Source organism: Cokeromyces recurvatus, assembly GCF_025118155.1.
Source record: "Cokeromyces recurvatus strain NRRL 2243 chromosome Unknown BX663scaffold_4, whole genome shotgun sequence".
Classification (NCBI taxonomy): Eukaryota; Fungi; Mucoromycota; class Mucoromycetes; order Mucorales; family Mucoraceae; genus Cokeromyces; species Cokeromyces recurvatus.
Genome location: NW_026251390.1, coordinates 117,090 through 131,430, shown reverse-complemented (window position 1 = coordinate 131,430; position 14,341 = coordinate 117,090). Strand labels below are relative to the sequence as shown.

General features: G+C 32.6%; 4 protein-coding genes across 4 annotated transcripts; 2 read left to right on the top strand and 2 right to left on the bottom strand.

The window, feature by feature from the left end:
- Positions 1-529: 529 nt before the first annotated feature.
- Positions 530-2,413, bottom strand: BX663DRAFT_529423 (mitochondrial inner membrane protein-domain-containing protein; the record flags this gene model as incomplete). Its single annotated transcript, XM_051530241.1, has 4 exons — positions 530-1,690; positions 1,712-1,860; positions 1,885-2,260; positions 2,342-2,413. 4 exons carry the CDS (start codon positions 2,411-2,413, stop codon positions 530-532), a joined length of 1,758 nt encoding a protein of 585 aa, XP_051385854.1.
- A 265-nt stretch (positions 2,414-2,678) lies between these two features.
- On the top strand, positions 2,679-4,607 carry BX663DRAFT_497924 (cytosol aminopeptidase family, catalytic domain-containing protein). The gene is made up of 5 exons (XM_051525981.1): positions 2,679-3,035; positions 3,139-3,542; positions 3,608-3,956; positions 4,031-4,424; positions 4,496-4,607. The coding sequence occupies exons 1-5, from the start codon at positions 2,706-2,708 to the stop codon at positions 4,543-4,545; spliced, it is 1,527 nt and encodes a 508-aa protein (XP_051385853.1). The 5' UTR covers positions 2,679-2,705; the 3' UTR covers positions 4,546-4,607.
- Positions 4,608-8,276: 3,669 nt separating this feature from the next.
- On the top strand, positions 8,277-10,280 carry BX663DRAFT_558464 (citrate synthase). The gene is made up of 5 exons (XM_051531809.1): positions 8,277-8,380; positions 8,458-8,538; positions 8,631-9,358; positions 9,505-9,835; positions 9,981-10,280. Exons 1-5 carry the CDS (start codon positions 8,345-8,347, stop codon positions 10,221-10,223), a joined length of 1,419 nt encoding a protein of 472 aa, XP_051385852.1. The 5' UTR covers positions 8,277-8,344; the 3' UTR covers positions 10,224-10,280.
- A 714-nt stretch (positions 10,281-10,994) lies between these two features.
- Positions 10,995-13,906, bottom strand: BX663DRAFT_497919 (glycosyl transferase). Its single transcript, XM_051525980.1, has one exon. The coding sequence runs from the start codon at positions 13,814-13,816 to the stop codon at positions 11,159-11,161; it is 2,658 nt and encodes an 885-aa protein (XP_051385851.1). The 5' UTR covers positions 13,817-13,906; the 3' UTR covers positions 10,995-11,158.
- Positions 13,907-14,341: the final 435 nt, after the last annotated feature.

Sequence of the window (14,341 nt, the reverse complement as noted above, 5' to 3'; positions counted from 1 at the left end):
ATAAAATAAAAATTAGCATAATTATGTTCTTTATTTGAGTTTTGTATCTGTATTCGCCAGACTAAGAGAAGAGAAGGAAGCTACTTGGAATAAAAAGTGTATATTCCAAGCAAAAAAAAAAAAAAAAAAAAAAAAAAAAAAAAAAAAAAAAAAAAGAGAGAAGGATGGTATAATTGCCACTACTGATATAAATACTCAGGATTAGCATTTTCAATCATCTTTAAGGCAATTATACTAGATGTTTATATGATATTTCTAATAAAACCCACAAGCTAATTATAAGTTGCAGGAGATTGCTTGTCTACAACTAAAATACCTTTTGAATGCTAGAATCATTTTAAATTATTAAAAAAAAAGTCTCTATGAAAGACTGCTTTGGATCCTATTTCATTGCTTTGGCTGGAAATTAACTTTTTAATTTTATTATCATAAAGGTATATGAAATACTTCTAAATCTGTAGATTAGATAATAATATCAACTTTGATATATTTATTTATTTTTTTTAAAAAAAAGAAAGAAATCTACATTTTATTTTGATTGCAACATACTAGTTAAAGATGCTTGAGATTTCAAAATATCCAAAGCTTGTTTAATTTCTAAATGACGACGTGCAGCATCTAACCAATCCATTGATAGACGCTTTGGCCATCCTTTCAATTGGTTCATCTCTCTTGCAGCGCTTTCTAAATCTTTTTCAGTATTTAAATAATATTCAGCACGCGCTAATCTTGATTCAACATCATCTCCAGGCACAAGACCCTTTTTCTTGAACATAAAATGACTCAAAATGATTGAAACAAGGTGTGACATGATGGAAACATGCTCTTCATTTTCAGGTATTAACGATGCACGACGAACTTCACGTGCTACTGTTTCAAATCGTTCAGATAAAGCAGCAAGAGAAGTGATACCATGTTGTGCAACTTGATCTTCAATACTTTGAGTAATCACTTGGATTAATTCATCACTTTGGCGTTCTCCTACTTTAGCAAATGGTGTCTTTTGACTACTTAATTTCTTTAATGTCTCTAACTCTGCAAGGAATGCAGAAGCTGAGGATGTAGGATCACAACTAAAACCAAGAGCAGCATGTTTCAAAGTATCAATGGCTGCTATCAGTCGATGAGCTTTACGTGAATCATCCAAGATTTCTGCATCAGTATAGACATATTTCTCTAATTTACTCTGTCTTTCAGCCACTCTCTCAATTTGAGATAAACGACCCCCTCGTTCGTTTTCGACTTGATGTTGAATCTGAGTTACATACTCAGCCTGGATTTCTAATGCCTTCTTCTCTAACTCCTCTTGAAGTTCTTTTAGATAGCGTTGACGTTGAGTTAATAATTCATGTCGATATTTTTCCATGTTCTCCTGTTCTAGCTTTGCTTTCTCAACTGCCAATTCGGACTGTATTTGTTTTGCATGCTGATCAACACGAGCCATTGATAAAGTCTCTGCTTTCTTGATTTTCTGACTTATTTCATGACGTTGCTCATCTATATGAGAATCCAGTGTGTTGAGGGTTTTTCCCAATAGATTTACATCATCTTTTATTTTATCTTCCTCTTGTTGAATAAGTGCAAAGGCTTTATCGAGACTTTCAATATCACGACGTGCAAAATCGATCAAGCGCTTTGTATGTCCTGACATATCTGCTTCATTTAACATAATGACCAATCCTTGTACTGTCTTTTCGAACTCTTGAATTACTTTATCCTTGGAGGTATTAGCAAAGTTAGGTGTAGGTTGAGGTTCCGATGTATAGATGATATTAGTAAACAAGGCCTCTATATTCTTTTTCTTATTGAACAATAAGGAGCGTCTACTGTTACTATTGATAGGAGTAGGTGCTGTACCATCTACAGTTGATATATCTTTTTGACCTCTTAATTCAGTAATAACATCAGATACGTATTCATACCAATCTTGAACTGCTTCCTTTGTGTTGTCTGCAAACTTCTTAAAGCTCTCGGTTTGTTGACTCGTTTGGGCTTTAAACTGAACAGCCTTTGTGTAATAATGTTGAAAGCGATCATTTGCAATAAAATCCTCCAACGCGTCCAACAAATTTTCACCACCAGGGATATAAGTCGTAAAAGTATCGTAAAAGGCTTCATTTTTTAGGGCAAGATAAGCTGCTCCTGAATAAGCAGTACCAGTAAATAATGTGAGCCATAATAACTTTTTTCCAATCGATGATCCTGATTTAACTACTGCTGTTGTTGCTGTTTCATCTGCTGTAGCATATAATCGTTTAGTCTAAAAATGGTATCAATGATGTTAGTTATATTGCGTTTGAACTTCATTTTTCTTTTCTTTTTTTTTTTTTTTTTTTTTTACTATATGGATGTGGCTTGACCGACTAGTGATTAATCGTGTTGTCGATCTAGCAGCTATAGCTCCTCTTAACATTTTTTTTTAAATAAAAATAAATAAATATTTATGTGGGTATAATTTTTACGTATTGGAGAAAAAAAAATAATAATCCATACATCTACTAGCCAGGGCAAACTATAGGCGAACCCCCCTCCCCCAAGTTTGTGGGGGGCAATTTTTTATTTATTTATTTTTTTACGTCACAACAATCTCTTATTATTAGATCATTAGTACACATGGTTGCTGTTCTTTAAATGTACTATATTATGCATATCAGTTTCTTTTTTTTTTCTTTTTTTTTTTTTTTTTTTCCTTCTGGTTGTCAAGAATGTTCTCAACATTAAAACCCAACATTATTAGAATATCGTCAAAATCAGGACGCCGTCTTTTTTCTAATAAACAAGGCTTTGATAGTCTTGTGATGGGCGTCTATACGACAACAACAGACCTGACATCACCTTTATTAACTACACAACAGGTTTCAAACAAGACAAGACAAGTCATTCAACAACAACTTGCTGGTAGTAATTTCAAAAATGCAGGTGACATTCGTATGCTTTATAATGTAGGCGGAATTAAACAATTGGCTGTTGTATCGCTTGGAGAAAACTCAACTAAAAAAAATGAATATGAACAACAAGAAAATGTTCGTATGGCTGTAAAGTATCACACTAATATTTAATTCATAGATATTGGATAATATATAACTCGATTCACCCCCTTCCCCTCCCTCCCCCCCTTTTTTTAAAAAAAAAAAATAGACAGCAATTGGCTTACAAGCACTTCAAAAACAAGGTGCAAAATATACAGGAGTAGATGTTTCGGTTGATATACAAGCAGCAGCAGAAGGTGCTGTCTTGGGACAATTTTCATTTGATAAATTAAAGAAAAATCAAGAAAAGGAAGAAAAAAGGGTGATGCCTTATTTGACAGATGAAAGTCCAAGTGCTCAAAAGTCTTGGGAAACAGGTCAAATTTATGGGGCTTCACAAAATGTAGCTCGTATGCTAATGACTACTCCTGCTAATCTGATGACACCTAAATTATTTACTGAAGAAGTTGCCTATTTATTAGCAGGATTAGAGAATATTGATATTGAAGTTCATGGTGAAGAATGGGTCAGTCGACAAAAGATGAATGCCTTTTTATCTGTTGCTAAAGGAAGGTAATATGAATATATAGTATGAATAATGAATGATAAAGCTTATATACATATTCATTGATATGTAGCGTAGAGCCTTTGAGATTTTTGGAAATTCATTACAAGGGAGCCGCTAATAAGGATGAAAGGCCTTTTGGTTTAGTAGGAAAAGGAATTACTTTTGATTCTGGAGGTATTTCGCTAAAACCATCTGCAAATATGGCATTAATGAAAGGTGATATGGGCGGTGCTGCTGTTTCATGTGCTGCTCTTTTTGGTATTGCGAAAATGAAATTACCAGTTAATATTGTTGCTGTCATTCCTTTATGTGAGAATATGCCTTCTGGTAAAGCTACTAAACCTGGAGATGTAGTTAAGGCTATGAATGGTAAGTCAATTGAAGTCTTAAATACAGATGCTGAAGGAAGATTAATTTTGGTATGTTTTAATAATTTTAATCTTTACTATATATATATTATCATTGTGTATTTACATAGTATGATAATAATTAGGCGGATGCGCTACATTATATTTCTTCACGTTTTCATCCTAAGCATGTAATAGATTTAGCTACCCTTACAGGCGCTATGGATGTCGCTTTAGGTCAAGTTTATACAGGCGTATTTACGAATTCAGATAGTCTTTGGAAACAATTAAAAAAAGCAGGAGAGATAACTTCTGATCCATTCTGGCGTATGCCTCTTCATGATGATTATGTCTATGATATAAAGCAATCATTAGTAGCTGATTTGAGTAATGTTGCATCTAATCGTTCTGCAGGGTCCTGTGTTGCGGCAGGATTTTTACGTGAATTTATTGAAAAAGATATTCCTTGGGCTCATATTGATATTGCAGGTGTTATGGATTGTCCTTCTTCTAAAGGTCATCATATCAAAGGCATGAGTGGTATGTTATATATATATATATATATATATAATGTTTATATAAACTAATCATAAATTCTTGTTTCTTTCAAGGTCGACCAACCCGAGCTATAATTGAGCTTATGAAAGGAATTCATTCATGAAGAAGAAGAAGAAAAAAGACAATGTTTACATATTATAAATAAACAAATGGTATTATTCATAATTTGGAATTTATTAGTGTGGTATGGTGATGTCCATAAGTGTATTTCAATACGTATTATATAAGCTTCTAATAAAAGGCTCTGTCTCTATATAATTAAATGTTTAGTCAATGAAATAACCCTTATATGATATATACTAGATATAAATAAATATTATTATTATTTTTACTCGTTATTGAAACAAATTAGTCAAATGATAAATACTATAGAGCATAATTACATAATCATTAAAAATAACACTCTTTGCTTTTACTACATAGAATGCTTAATAGAATTAAAATAAGAATGCTGCTGTAATATAATTTAATTTTCTTCTATTATGTACGAATGCTTAGTTCAGATCATATATTATAAATATACAAGTGCATTATTAGCACTACTTTTATTCTCAAGGCGCAGTATGAATAGCCTAGTTTTTTACTGGAACGGCTTAATTTTTTTTTTTCATCACCTGGATAAATATAGCAGCGTTTCCTTAAAGAATAATTCAATTCATATTCATCTTGAATATCAAATCATACTATTAAAAAAATTCATAGATAGAAAGGAATATGTATTTTTTTTTATACATTTTTATTTTATTTTTTTATTTTGCGAATTTGAATAGTATTATTAAATATTATAAATTTACAATTGTGAACTCGTAGCTCTCTTATCAGATCTTTTTTTTTAATTGTTATTAAATATCGCCGCATAATCTTTAAATCCGAATGTTCAATTTCGGGCTTTTTTTTTATTCGACATTTTATCCAAAACAATTAAATATTATATAATAACTCCACAAACAAGTATATACATATTTTTATATTCTTTTATATAGTAAAGAATCACTTATTAAAGAGTTAGTAGTGTAGACATATCAAATCTTGACTTTATATGATATCGTTTCTTTTTTTTTTAAAAAAAAAAGATAATAAACAATTCTAGTAAATAGTGAATATTGTTCAGTTGATGGCGTGTTTAGCGTTTGTATTATTTCATTAATGGTAAATGTTTTTACCACTTTTTTTTTTTTTACTAATTTATAAGAACGCAGGAAGGGAGTTTGGGTCCACGACAATGAATAGTTCTTAAAAGGATATCATTTGATTGCTTATTCAATTTCAGCTTGTGCTATATTAAAAATCATTAGTATAGAAAAATACCAGTTGAAGTATTTTCGTTAAGGTTATCTGCTACTAAGATAGTAGAAGGCTTATTTGACATTCAATAGGAACTAGTTATTATTCTAGACCAGGATTTCAATCAACTATCAGCAATAGCCAAAAACATATTGAATAAACACATATTATTTTATGAATAATTTAATTATGATACAGTCTATCTTGCTAATAATAGACTCTTTGATTTATATCCATTCTCATATCGGTATTTGGGTAATATCCTCATTTCTACTATTTCTTTAAGTGTGGGCAGGCTTCTTTCTTCTAAAGGCTCTTTACCAAAATAGTAATCTCCACTGCTATTTACTAAGCTTTACCTCTTTCACAACAGTCATTTGACTACCTTCTAAATTGACCATTAGCAACACTTAACTATCAGTCTCTCTCTTTATTTCTATCATATATTTGAGGCATAGTAAACTCTATACACCACAAATAGCTAATTAAATTCTCGAACTATCTATACCTCATTCGTCAACTTCTTTTTTCTCCCAATATAAAAGCTTTTAAAGCAGACGTTAACTCCTTTAAACTCAAACTATACACTTATCTAAAACTTAATGACTAACATGTTTGAGCTATGTAAACTAAAGATCACTTGAACAACTCAGAAATGAAAAGTATATTGTTTCGTTAGTTTTTTTTTTTTTTTTTAACCATCGTTAACATACTAACCTATTCAAATTTAATTCAACAATTGAGTACTATACAACTAAATTAGAATATATTTTTTTTATTGAAGTAATGTTAAAATATAACTGTTCAATATTCCATAAATATTACAATAGTCTTTATTTCGCCTAAAATGTACTCCTTTAATAGTAAAGAAAGAGATGAATAAAAAAAAACAAGGTACTACCTGTTGGCTTCATAACTTTAAAATAAGTAATATTAGCTTCTCAGGTGCTTGGCGATCATTTTGGAACATACATTTTAAAAGATAGTGTATGCAGGCATAATATTATCCAAAGATAATTTTGAAGAGTTTAAGATCCATAAATAGACTAAGCTTACTTTATTATACTTCTTGTATACAAAAACCTTCAGTAGTTCAAATACTCCCTATTTCTATTAATCGTTCCCCTTTTCTTCTAATCTTAAAAAAGTATTATCGTTTTAGATATGAATATTAGTTCAATTGTTACTTTTATCACATTAGTTTTGATAACTTGTCTTTTGTCAAAAATATAAATTATATATGGATAATAATTTAATAAATGAAGTTGAACTATTTGGATTTTTTTTTTTCGAATTTGGACTTATAATATTTGTATTTTATCTTCTGGTATGATATTAGATAGCATTTAACTCATATCAGCATATTTGTTTTAACGAACTTTATTGCTCGACCAAATCAAGTCCTTTTCTCTTCTATAATAATAGATGTCCATATTAACTAAACTTCACATAGACACTGATAGATTTACAAGTTCGCTACAGAACTCTTGCTGTACTTTTTATTATTCAACTATATGATAGAATTATTTATTATCTGTTTTTTTTAAAAAAAAGAAACGATATCATATAAAGTCAAGATTTGATATGTCTACACTACTAACTCTTTAATAAGTGATTCTTTACTATATAAAAGAATATAAAAATATGTATATACTTGTTTGTGGAGTTATTATAATATTAGTCAAACCAAATTCTGGAATGACTCGATAACGGGTTTGTTCATTCATAACCATATGATCTTATTTATAAAGCACTGAAAAAAAATAAAAAAAAAATATAGCAAGACGGAAAATGGTACAGTGATAATTATATCTTAGCAATCATCAAATGTTTCTGTTTGTAAAAAAAAAAAAAAAAAAATGTGGGGAAATATGCGGGGATTATAATGAATTATTATTCTTCTTTTATTTATTAAACAAAGTGAAGAGAGTGATTTGTCTTACGATACATTATGTAAGATTCACTCACTTGTTATTCATTTAAATGATTGTTGTATACAAAATAGAAAAGCATGTTATAGCATATAACAAGTGTAACTTTTGTATTATGAAATTAAACATTGAATATGAAATCTGTAGGCATTATGGTTTTTATAAAGTTCAACACTATTTTGAATACCGCTCAAATGTGGGGGGGAGGGAAAAAGGAGGATAGACAAGTAGAGAAATAGGGCGGGAGAGGATAAGCCTTTAGGCGTCTATTCTACCACGTTTAATTCAGTTAAGTATGTGTAACATTGCTTTGTGACATCATATTTAAAGTTTTCCTTTTTCCTTTTTAGTTATAGACAAAAACAGCCTGTGGCATAGTAACTTTCTTTTGGGAAGTTCTTTTTTTTTTCATTAGAACTTACAAGAAGTTCAAAGGTTACATATTATACATCAGGGTATTAAATCCCACCCCTGTAGGATTATTAATTTCCCCATTCTTTAAAATTAAAAGACAGAAAGAAAAGCTTATCACTCAGTTTCAATAAAATTAGATAATCATTTATATCATTTTAAACTCTATTCCTGTACTTTATTTTATATATATTTTTTTTCTTATTTTTTATTTTTTCTTTTCTTTTCTTTTATATTTTTTTTCTTTTACTTTTTAGAAAATAATAGACCTAAAGTATGTCTGCAATTCGTACTTTTACCTCTTTGACTAAGGTTAGTGAACACTTACAATAAAAGAAGGAAAGGAAGCTAATGCATACATAATATATATGTATATATATACATATTAGGCTGCAACTCGCCAATCCTCTTTTCGCTTTACACCTGCTGTTGCTATCGGTGCTACTCGGGCTTACTCTTCAAAGGTTAAGGTAAGACAATAAAGAAAGTCTTATTTATTTTTTTGAGCACACTATATTTATTTATTTTTATGTTTATCGTTCGTACAATTGATCTTATGTAGACTTTGAAGGAACGTCTTATGGAAATTATCCCTGAAAAGCAAGCTGAAGTGAAGGCTTTTAAGAAAGAATATGGTTCTAAAGTCCTTGGTGAGGTTACCCTTGACCAAATGTACGGTGGTATGCGTGGTATCAAGGGCCTTGTTTGGGAAGGTTCCGTTCTCGATGCTGAAGAAGGTATTCGTTTCCGTGGTTTAACTATCCCTGATTGTCAAAAGGTGCTTCCTGCCGCTGAAGAGAATGGTGAGCCTCTTCCTGAATCTCTCTTCTGGTTACTTGTTACTGGTGAAGTCCCTACCCCAGAACAAGTCAAGGGTCTCTCTGCTGAATGGGCTGCACGTTCCGCTATCCCTGATTTCGTCGAAGAACTCATTGATCGTTGTCCCAAGACTCTTCATCCTATGTCTCAATTCTCTCTTGCCATTAATGCTCTTCAACATGAGTCTCACTTTGCTAAGGCCTATAGTGAAGGTATCCACAAGTCCCAATATTGGGACCCTACCTTTGAGGATACTATGGATTTAATCGCTAAGCTTCCTAATGTTGCTGCTAGAATTTATCGTAATGTTTATAAGGATGGTAAACTTCCCGCTATTGATGCCGACAAAGATTACTCATACAATTTCTCCAAGCTCTTGGGTTTCGAGAATAATAAGGACTTTGTTGAATTAATGCGTCTTTATCTTACTATTCACTCTGATCACGAAGGTGGTAATGTCTCTGCTCACACGTAAGTACATTTTTAAGAAATTGTATAACATTTGTGATAATCAATCTAGAAAAGATTATCTTATTTATTTCGTTTTTTTCTATCTCCTCTTTTTGTTTCAAAAAAATCTAATCTTTTTTTTTTTTTTCTTTTTTTCAATTAATTAGTACTCACTTGGTTGGATCCGCTCTTTCTGATCCTTATCTTTCTTTCGCCGCTGGTTTGAACGGTTTGGCTGGTCCTCTCCACGGTTTGGCTAACCAAGAAGTCCTTCGTTGGACCTTGAAGATGAAGGATACCATTGGTATTGATGCTTCTGAAGAACAAATTAAGAAATACCTTTGGGATACCCTTAACAATGGTCAAGTTGTTCCTGGTTACGGTCATGCTGTCTTGCGTAAGACTGATCCTCGTTATACCGCTCAACGTGAATTTGCCTTGAAACACTTGCCTGATGATCCTCTCTTTGGATTAGTTTCTAAATTGTATCACATTATTGTAAGTTCTTTTTTTGTTGTTAACAAAATAATTAAATTGGAAGAGGGAAAGGAAACTTAAAAAAAAGGGAGGGGAAAAAGCTAGCGAATAGAAAAAATAGAATAATAGCATTGTTCGAAAATACTAATTTTTTTTTTTTACTTAGCCCGGAGTCCTTACTGAACACGGTAAGACCAAGAACCCTTGGCCCAATGTTGATGCTCATTCCGGCGTTCTTCTCCAATACTATGGTTTAACTGAGCAAGATTACTATACCGTTCTCTTTGGTGTATCTCGTGCTCTCGGTGTTACTTCTCAATTGATTTGGGATAGAATTTTATTGTTACCCATCGAACGTCCCAAATCATTCTCTTCCGCTTATCTTATGAAGATGCTTGGTGCTAAATAAATCTTGTATATATTATAAATGATTGAAATAAAAAAGGAAAATAAATTTTAAAATTACAGTATTGGTTTTTGTCTGTAAATTTGCGGATAACTTTTCCTTTTTTTTTTCATCTTATTTTATTTTGAGTATAGTGACTTCAATTTTGTGGATAGCTTATTTACTTGTCCAGGTTATCTATTGAATATCATATCCAAATTACATGATTATCAACCGATATAGTCTTGGACGATTCAATGATTTTTATACTCCAATTATCGACTACATTAGGCAGTCTCTTAGGACAAACTCCCTTTGAACAGTTCAATAGGATTCAAGAATGATGTGTATGTAGGTCTTATATTTGTACAGTATAATTAGATTTTTTGAATCACCATTAACTTTATAAATGGCAGTATTACCCAGAATAAGATGACATCCTTTTATATCAAATTGATCCAAAGTATCCATTCATAATACAATATATATACTCCTCAAGTCATTTTGAATTTTTTTCATAATGGTGTGAGCTTCTGCTTGTGATTGATCTTTATTCCCTCCCTCCCCCCAAGCTCTAACAATAACAGTATATCTGGTAACTTGTTCAAATTCAATAGATGTTTGACTACCGACTCATCTAGTTCCTAGCTCTTTTTCCCAGCTATACCATTCTAATTCAGCAGTTTGGTATAAGTTATTCATATATTCAACTTCCATTACCTTGTACTTTAGAATGTCCGAAAAAAATAAAAATAAAAATATTATTTCATTAACAATAATAGAGGTATGATAATATATGTAACAAAATAAAATTATTATTTTATTTTTAAATGTATTATTTATATATTTTTATATATGAGAAAAAAAAAAGGGGGTTAGAGGAAGGAAAGAGAAGGAAAAGAAGCCTTTTCTTCTGAATATTGGGGAAGAGGGGGAGGGGAAGGTTTTTTTTTTTGCATTTAATCAGCTTCAGTAGTAGCGACTTTAAAAGGTTTCAATTTCCAAATCTTTTCAGCATATTCACGAATAGCTCTATCAGAAGAGAAGAAGCCCATACCAGCGGTACACATGATAGACTTCTTAATCCAGGCAGCTCTATCTCTGTAGACTTCATCGACTTCTGTATGCTTTTGAAGGTAGGATTTGAAGTCAGCAGAGATAAGATAGTAATCACCACCATAAGTTAATGTGTTGATAAGAGGACCAAAGACGGAGGGGTCACCGAATTCACCAGATTGAATTGTATCAATGACGACTTGAAGACTAGCATCGACGAGGAGACCATGGTACTTTTGATTATGACGAATATCGTCCACCTCATCAGCGAGAACACCAAACATAAAGATATTTTCTTCACCAATATGATCGCGAATTTCAATATTAGCACCATCTACGGTACCCAAGATAAGACCACCATTGAGAACAAACTTCATGTTAGATGTACCTGAGGCCTCAGTACCGGCGGTAGAGATATGTTGAGAGATATCAGAGGCAGGGATGATGATTTCAGCAAGAGAGACATTATAGTCAGGAATAAAGACCACCTTAAGTTTATCCTTGAGTTGAGTATCATTGTTGATTACCTCAGCGGCACTATTGATCAACTTGATAACGAGTTTAGCGATATAGTAACCGGGGGCAGCCTTACCACCAAAGATGACAACACGAGGGGTCTGTTGAGCAAGATCATCTGCAGCCATCTTCTTGAGACTCTTGTAACGATAGATGACACTCAAGATGTTCATGAATTGACGCTTATATTCGTGGATACGTTTCACTTGAATATCAAACAGGGCATTAGGGTTAATATCGATACCCATGTTCATCTTAATCCAGTTAGCTAAACGCTTCTTGTTATCGTGTTTGACGCTGGACCAGGCCTCTTGGAAGGCAGGGTCATCTGCATGTTGCTTCAAACCTTTCAGGAGTTCCAACTTGGTAGCCCATGCCTCAGATCCAAGTGTCTTGGTAATCAAGTCACGAAGACCTGGATTAGATTGATATAGCCAACGACGAGGTGTGATACCGTTTGTGATATTGATGAATTTCTCAGGACCATAATACTTTACGAAATCATTAAAGAGATTCTTTCTGATCAAATCGGAATGGAGAGCAGCGACACCATTGACGGTATGAGAGCCGACAACGGCCAAGTGAGCCATACGAACCTGTTGAGGATTGGATTCTTCAATGATAGAGACACGTTTCAACAATTCACGATCAGGAGAGAAATCTCTCTCGACCTTTTGTAAAAAGAAGAGATTGATATCATAAATGATTTGCATATGACGAGGCAAGACCTTTTCCATTAAGGGAACAGACCAACATTCAAGAGCTTCAGGTAAGACAGTATGATTCGTGAAGGCAAAAGTACGAGTGACGATATCCCAGGCGTCATCCCATTCTAAACCTTCCACATCTACCAAGATACGTTGTAATTCGGGAACAGCTAATGTGGGATGGGTATCATTCATTTGAACAGCGACCATTTCAGGGAAATCCTTCCAAGGACATTTGGCACGCTTAAAGCGATGAATAATATCTTGGAGAGAGGCACTTACGAAGAAGTATTCTTGTTTTAATCGAAGTTCCTTACCAACCAAATGATTATCATTAGGATAAAGAACGGAGGTCAAGTTTTGAGCATTATTTTGTTCAGCGACTGATCTATCGTAGTCACCAGCATTAAAGGATTCAAAATCAAAGGTATTCATGGGCTTAGAAGACCAAAGACGAATATTACCACATACCTTTGTATCAAAACCAGGAATAGGAACATCATAGGCCATCGCCTGTACCTTTTCACCACCTTCCCAAGACATACGTGACTCACCTTTTTCATTCATCTTTGTAGCAACGTAACCATAAAAGCGGACCTCATAACGAATATCAGAGCGAGGGAATTCCCAAGGGTTATCAAAATTTAACCAGTAATCGGGCATTTCAGTTTGATAACCGTCCTTGATGATCTGCTTAAAGATACCATATTGGTAACGAAGACCATAACCCCAAGTAGGATATTCTTGAGTAGCAGCTGAGTCCATATAGCAGGCAGCAAGACGGCCGAGACCACCATTACCGAGGGCAGCATCCTTCTCTTGACAAATGATATCTTCAAGATTAAAACCAAGATGCTGAACACTGTCCTTATAATTATCTTTAATATGAAGACAGTTTAATGCATTATCAAGGGCACGACCAATTAAAAACTCCATAGACATATAGTAACAACGTTTAGGATTTTCCTTATGTAAGGCTTCTTGAGTAATATTCCAATCCTCCAACAAACGATCGCGAACAGAATGAGCAGTAGCTTGATACATGGCCAATTTATCAACATTGTAAACACCACGACATAAGGTAGTAATAGTATGATGAACAATATCACCTTCAATAGAGGCAGTATCATTCTTCTCAGGGGTAATATACTTTTTCCAATTTGCTTTCGCCGTTTCATTCAATTCTACACTATTAGAAGGACGCGAAGGGACACTATTAGGGGTAACCGAGTGAACATTATCATTATCATCAACATGAATAACCACATTCGTTAAACGACGGGTCAATTTTGGCATTGACAAACGACGAGGTCTAGAAGAGGTAGGTGTTGTACTCATTCAGGAAAAAGAAAAACAATAATAATAAAATAAAATAAAATGAAGAAAGATAGAAGAAGAAGAAAAAAAAAAGGAGAGAGAGAGAGAAAGGTTTAAGGGTAAAAAAAAAGTCGATTATTGTTTTTTTTTTTTGACACAGTTTTTTATTTTATTTTATTTTTTTCTAATTTTCCTTCAAGGTTTGTCTCACAGTTTATGCTATAAAGTTGTATTTATTTAACCCCAGCCTAATTCTTTTTTTTTTTTTTTTTTTTTTTTTTTTTTTTTTTTTTTTTTTTTTTTTACGTCTAACCCTCGTAATGGCTCTATAAAAATGTATTCAGGAAATTATTTTAAACAAGTTTAAATGTGGACATCTTCTTCTTCTCTCTTGTCCCCTAAAAAAGAAAAAGAAAAAAGAAAAATAGACTGCTTTAAATTAAAATTGCACATAACAAACCATACAAGCAAAATACATCCATCAAAAGATACCAATAAAGAGGTTTTTTTTTTTTTTTTTTTTTTCAAAAATTATGCATGCATTAG

Bases quoted from the DNA above. Each gene is read 5' to 3' on its own strand.
- BX663DRAFT_558464 (XM_051531809.1), top strand. From the start codon at position 8,345: ATGTCTGCAATTCGTACTTTTACCTCTTTGACTAAG. The intron at 9,359-9,504 runs GTAAGTACATTT...TCAATTAATTAG, and splicing joins GGTAATGTCTCTGCTCACAC to TACTCACTTGGTTGGATCCG. The intron at 9,836-9,980 runs GTAAGTTCTTTT...TTTTTTACTTAG, and splicing joins CTAAATTGTATCACATTATT to CCCGGAGTCCTTACTGAACA.
- BX663DRAFT_497924 (XM_051525981.1), top strand. From the start codon at position 2,706: ATGTTCTCAACATTAAAACCCAACATTATTAGAATATCGTCAAAATCA. The intron at 3,543-3,607 runs GTAATATGAATA...ATTGATATGTAG, and splicing joins TTATCTGTTGCTAAAGGAAG to CGTAGAGCCTTTGAGATTTT. The intron at 4,425-4,495 runs GTATGTTATATA...GTTTCTTTCAAG, and splicing joins TCATATCAAAGGCATGAGTG to GTCGACCAACCCGAGCTATA.
- BX663DRAFT_497919 (XM_051525980.1), bottom strand. From the start codon at position 13,816: ATGAGTACAACACCTACCTCTTCTAGACCTCGTCGTTTGTCAATGCCA.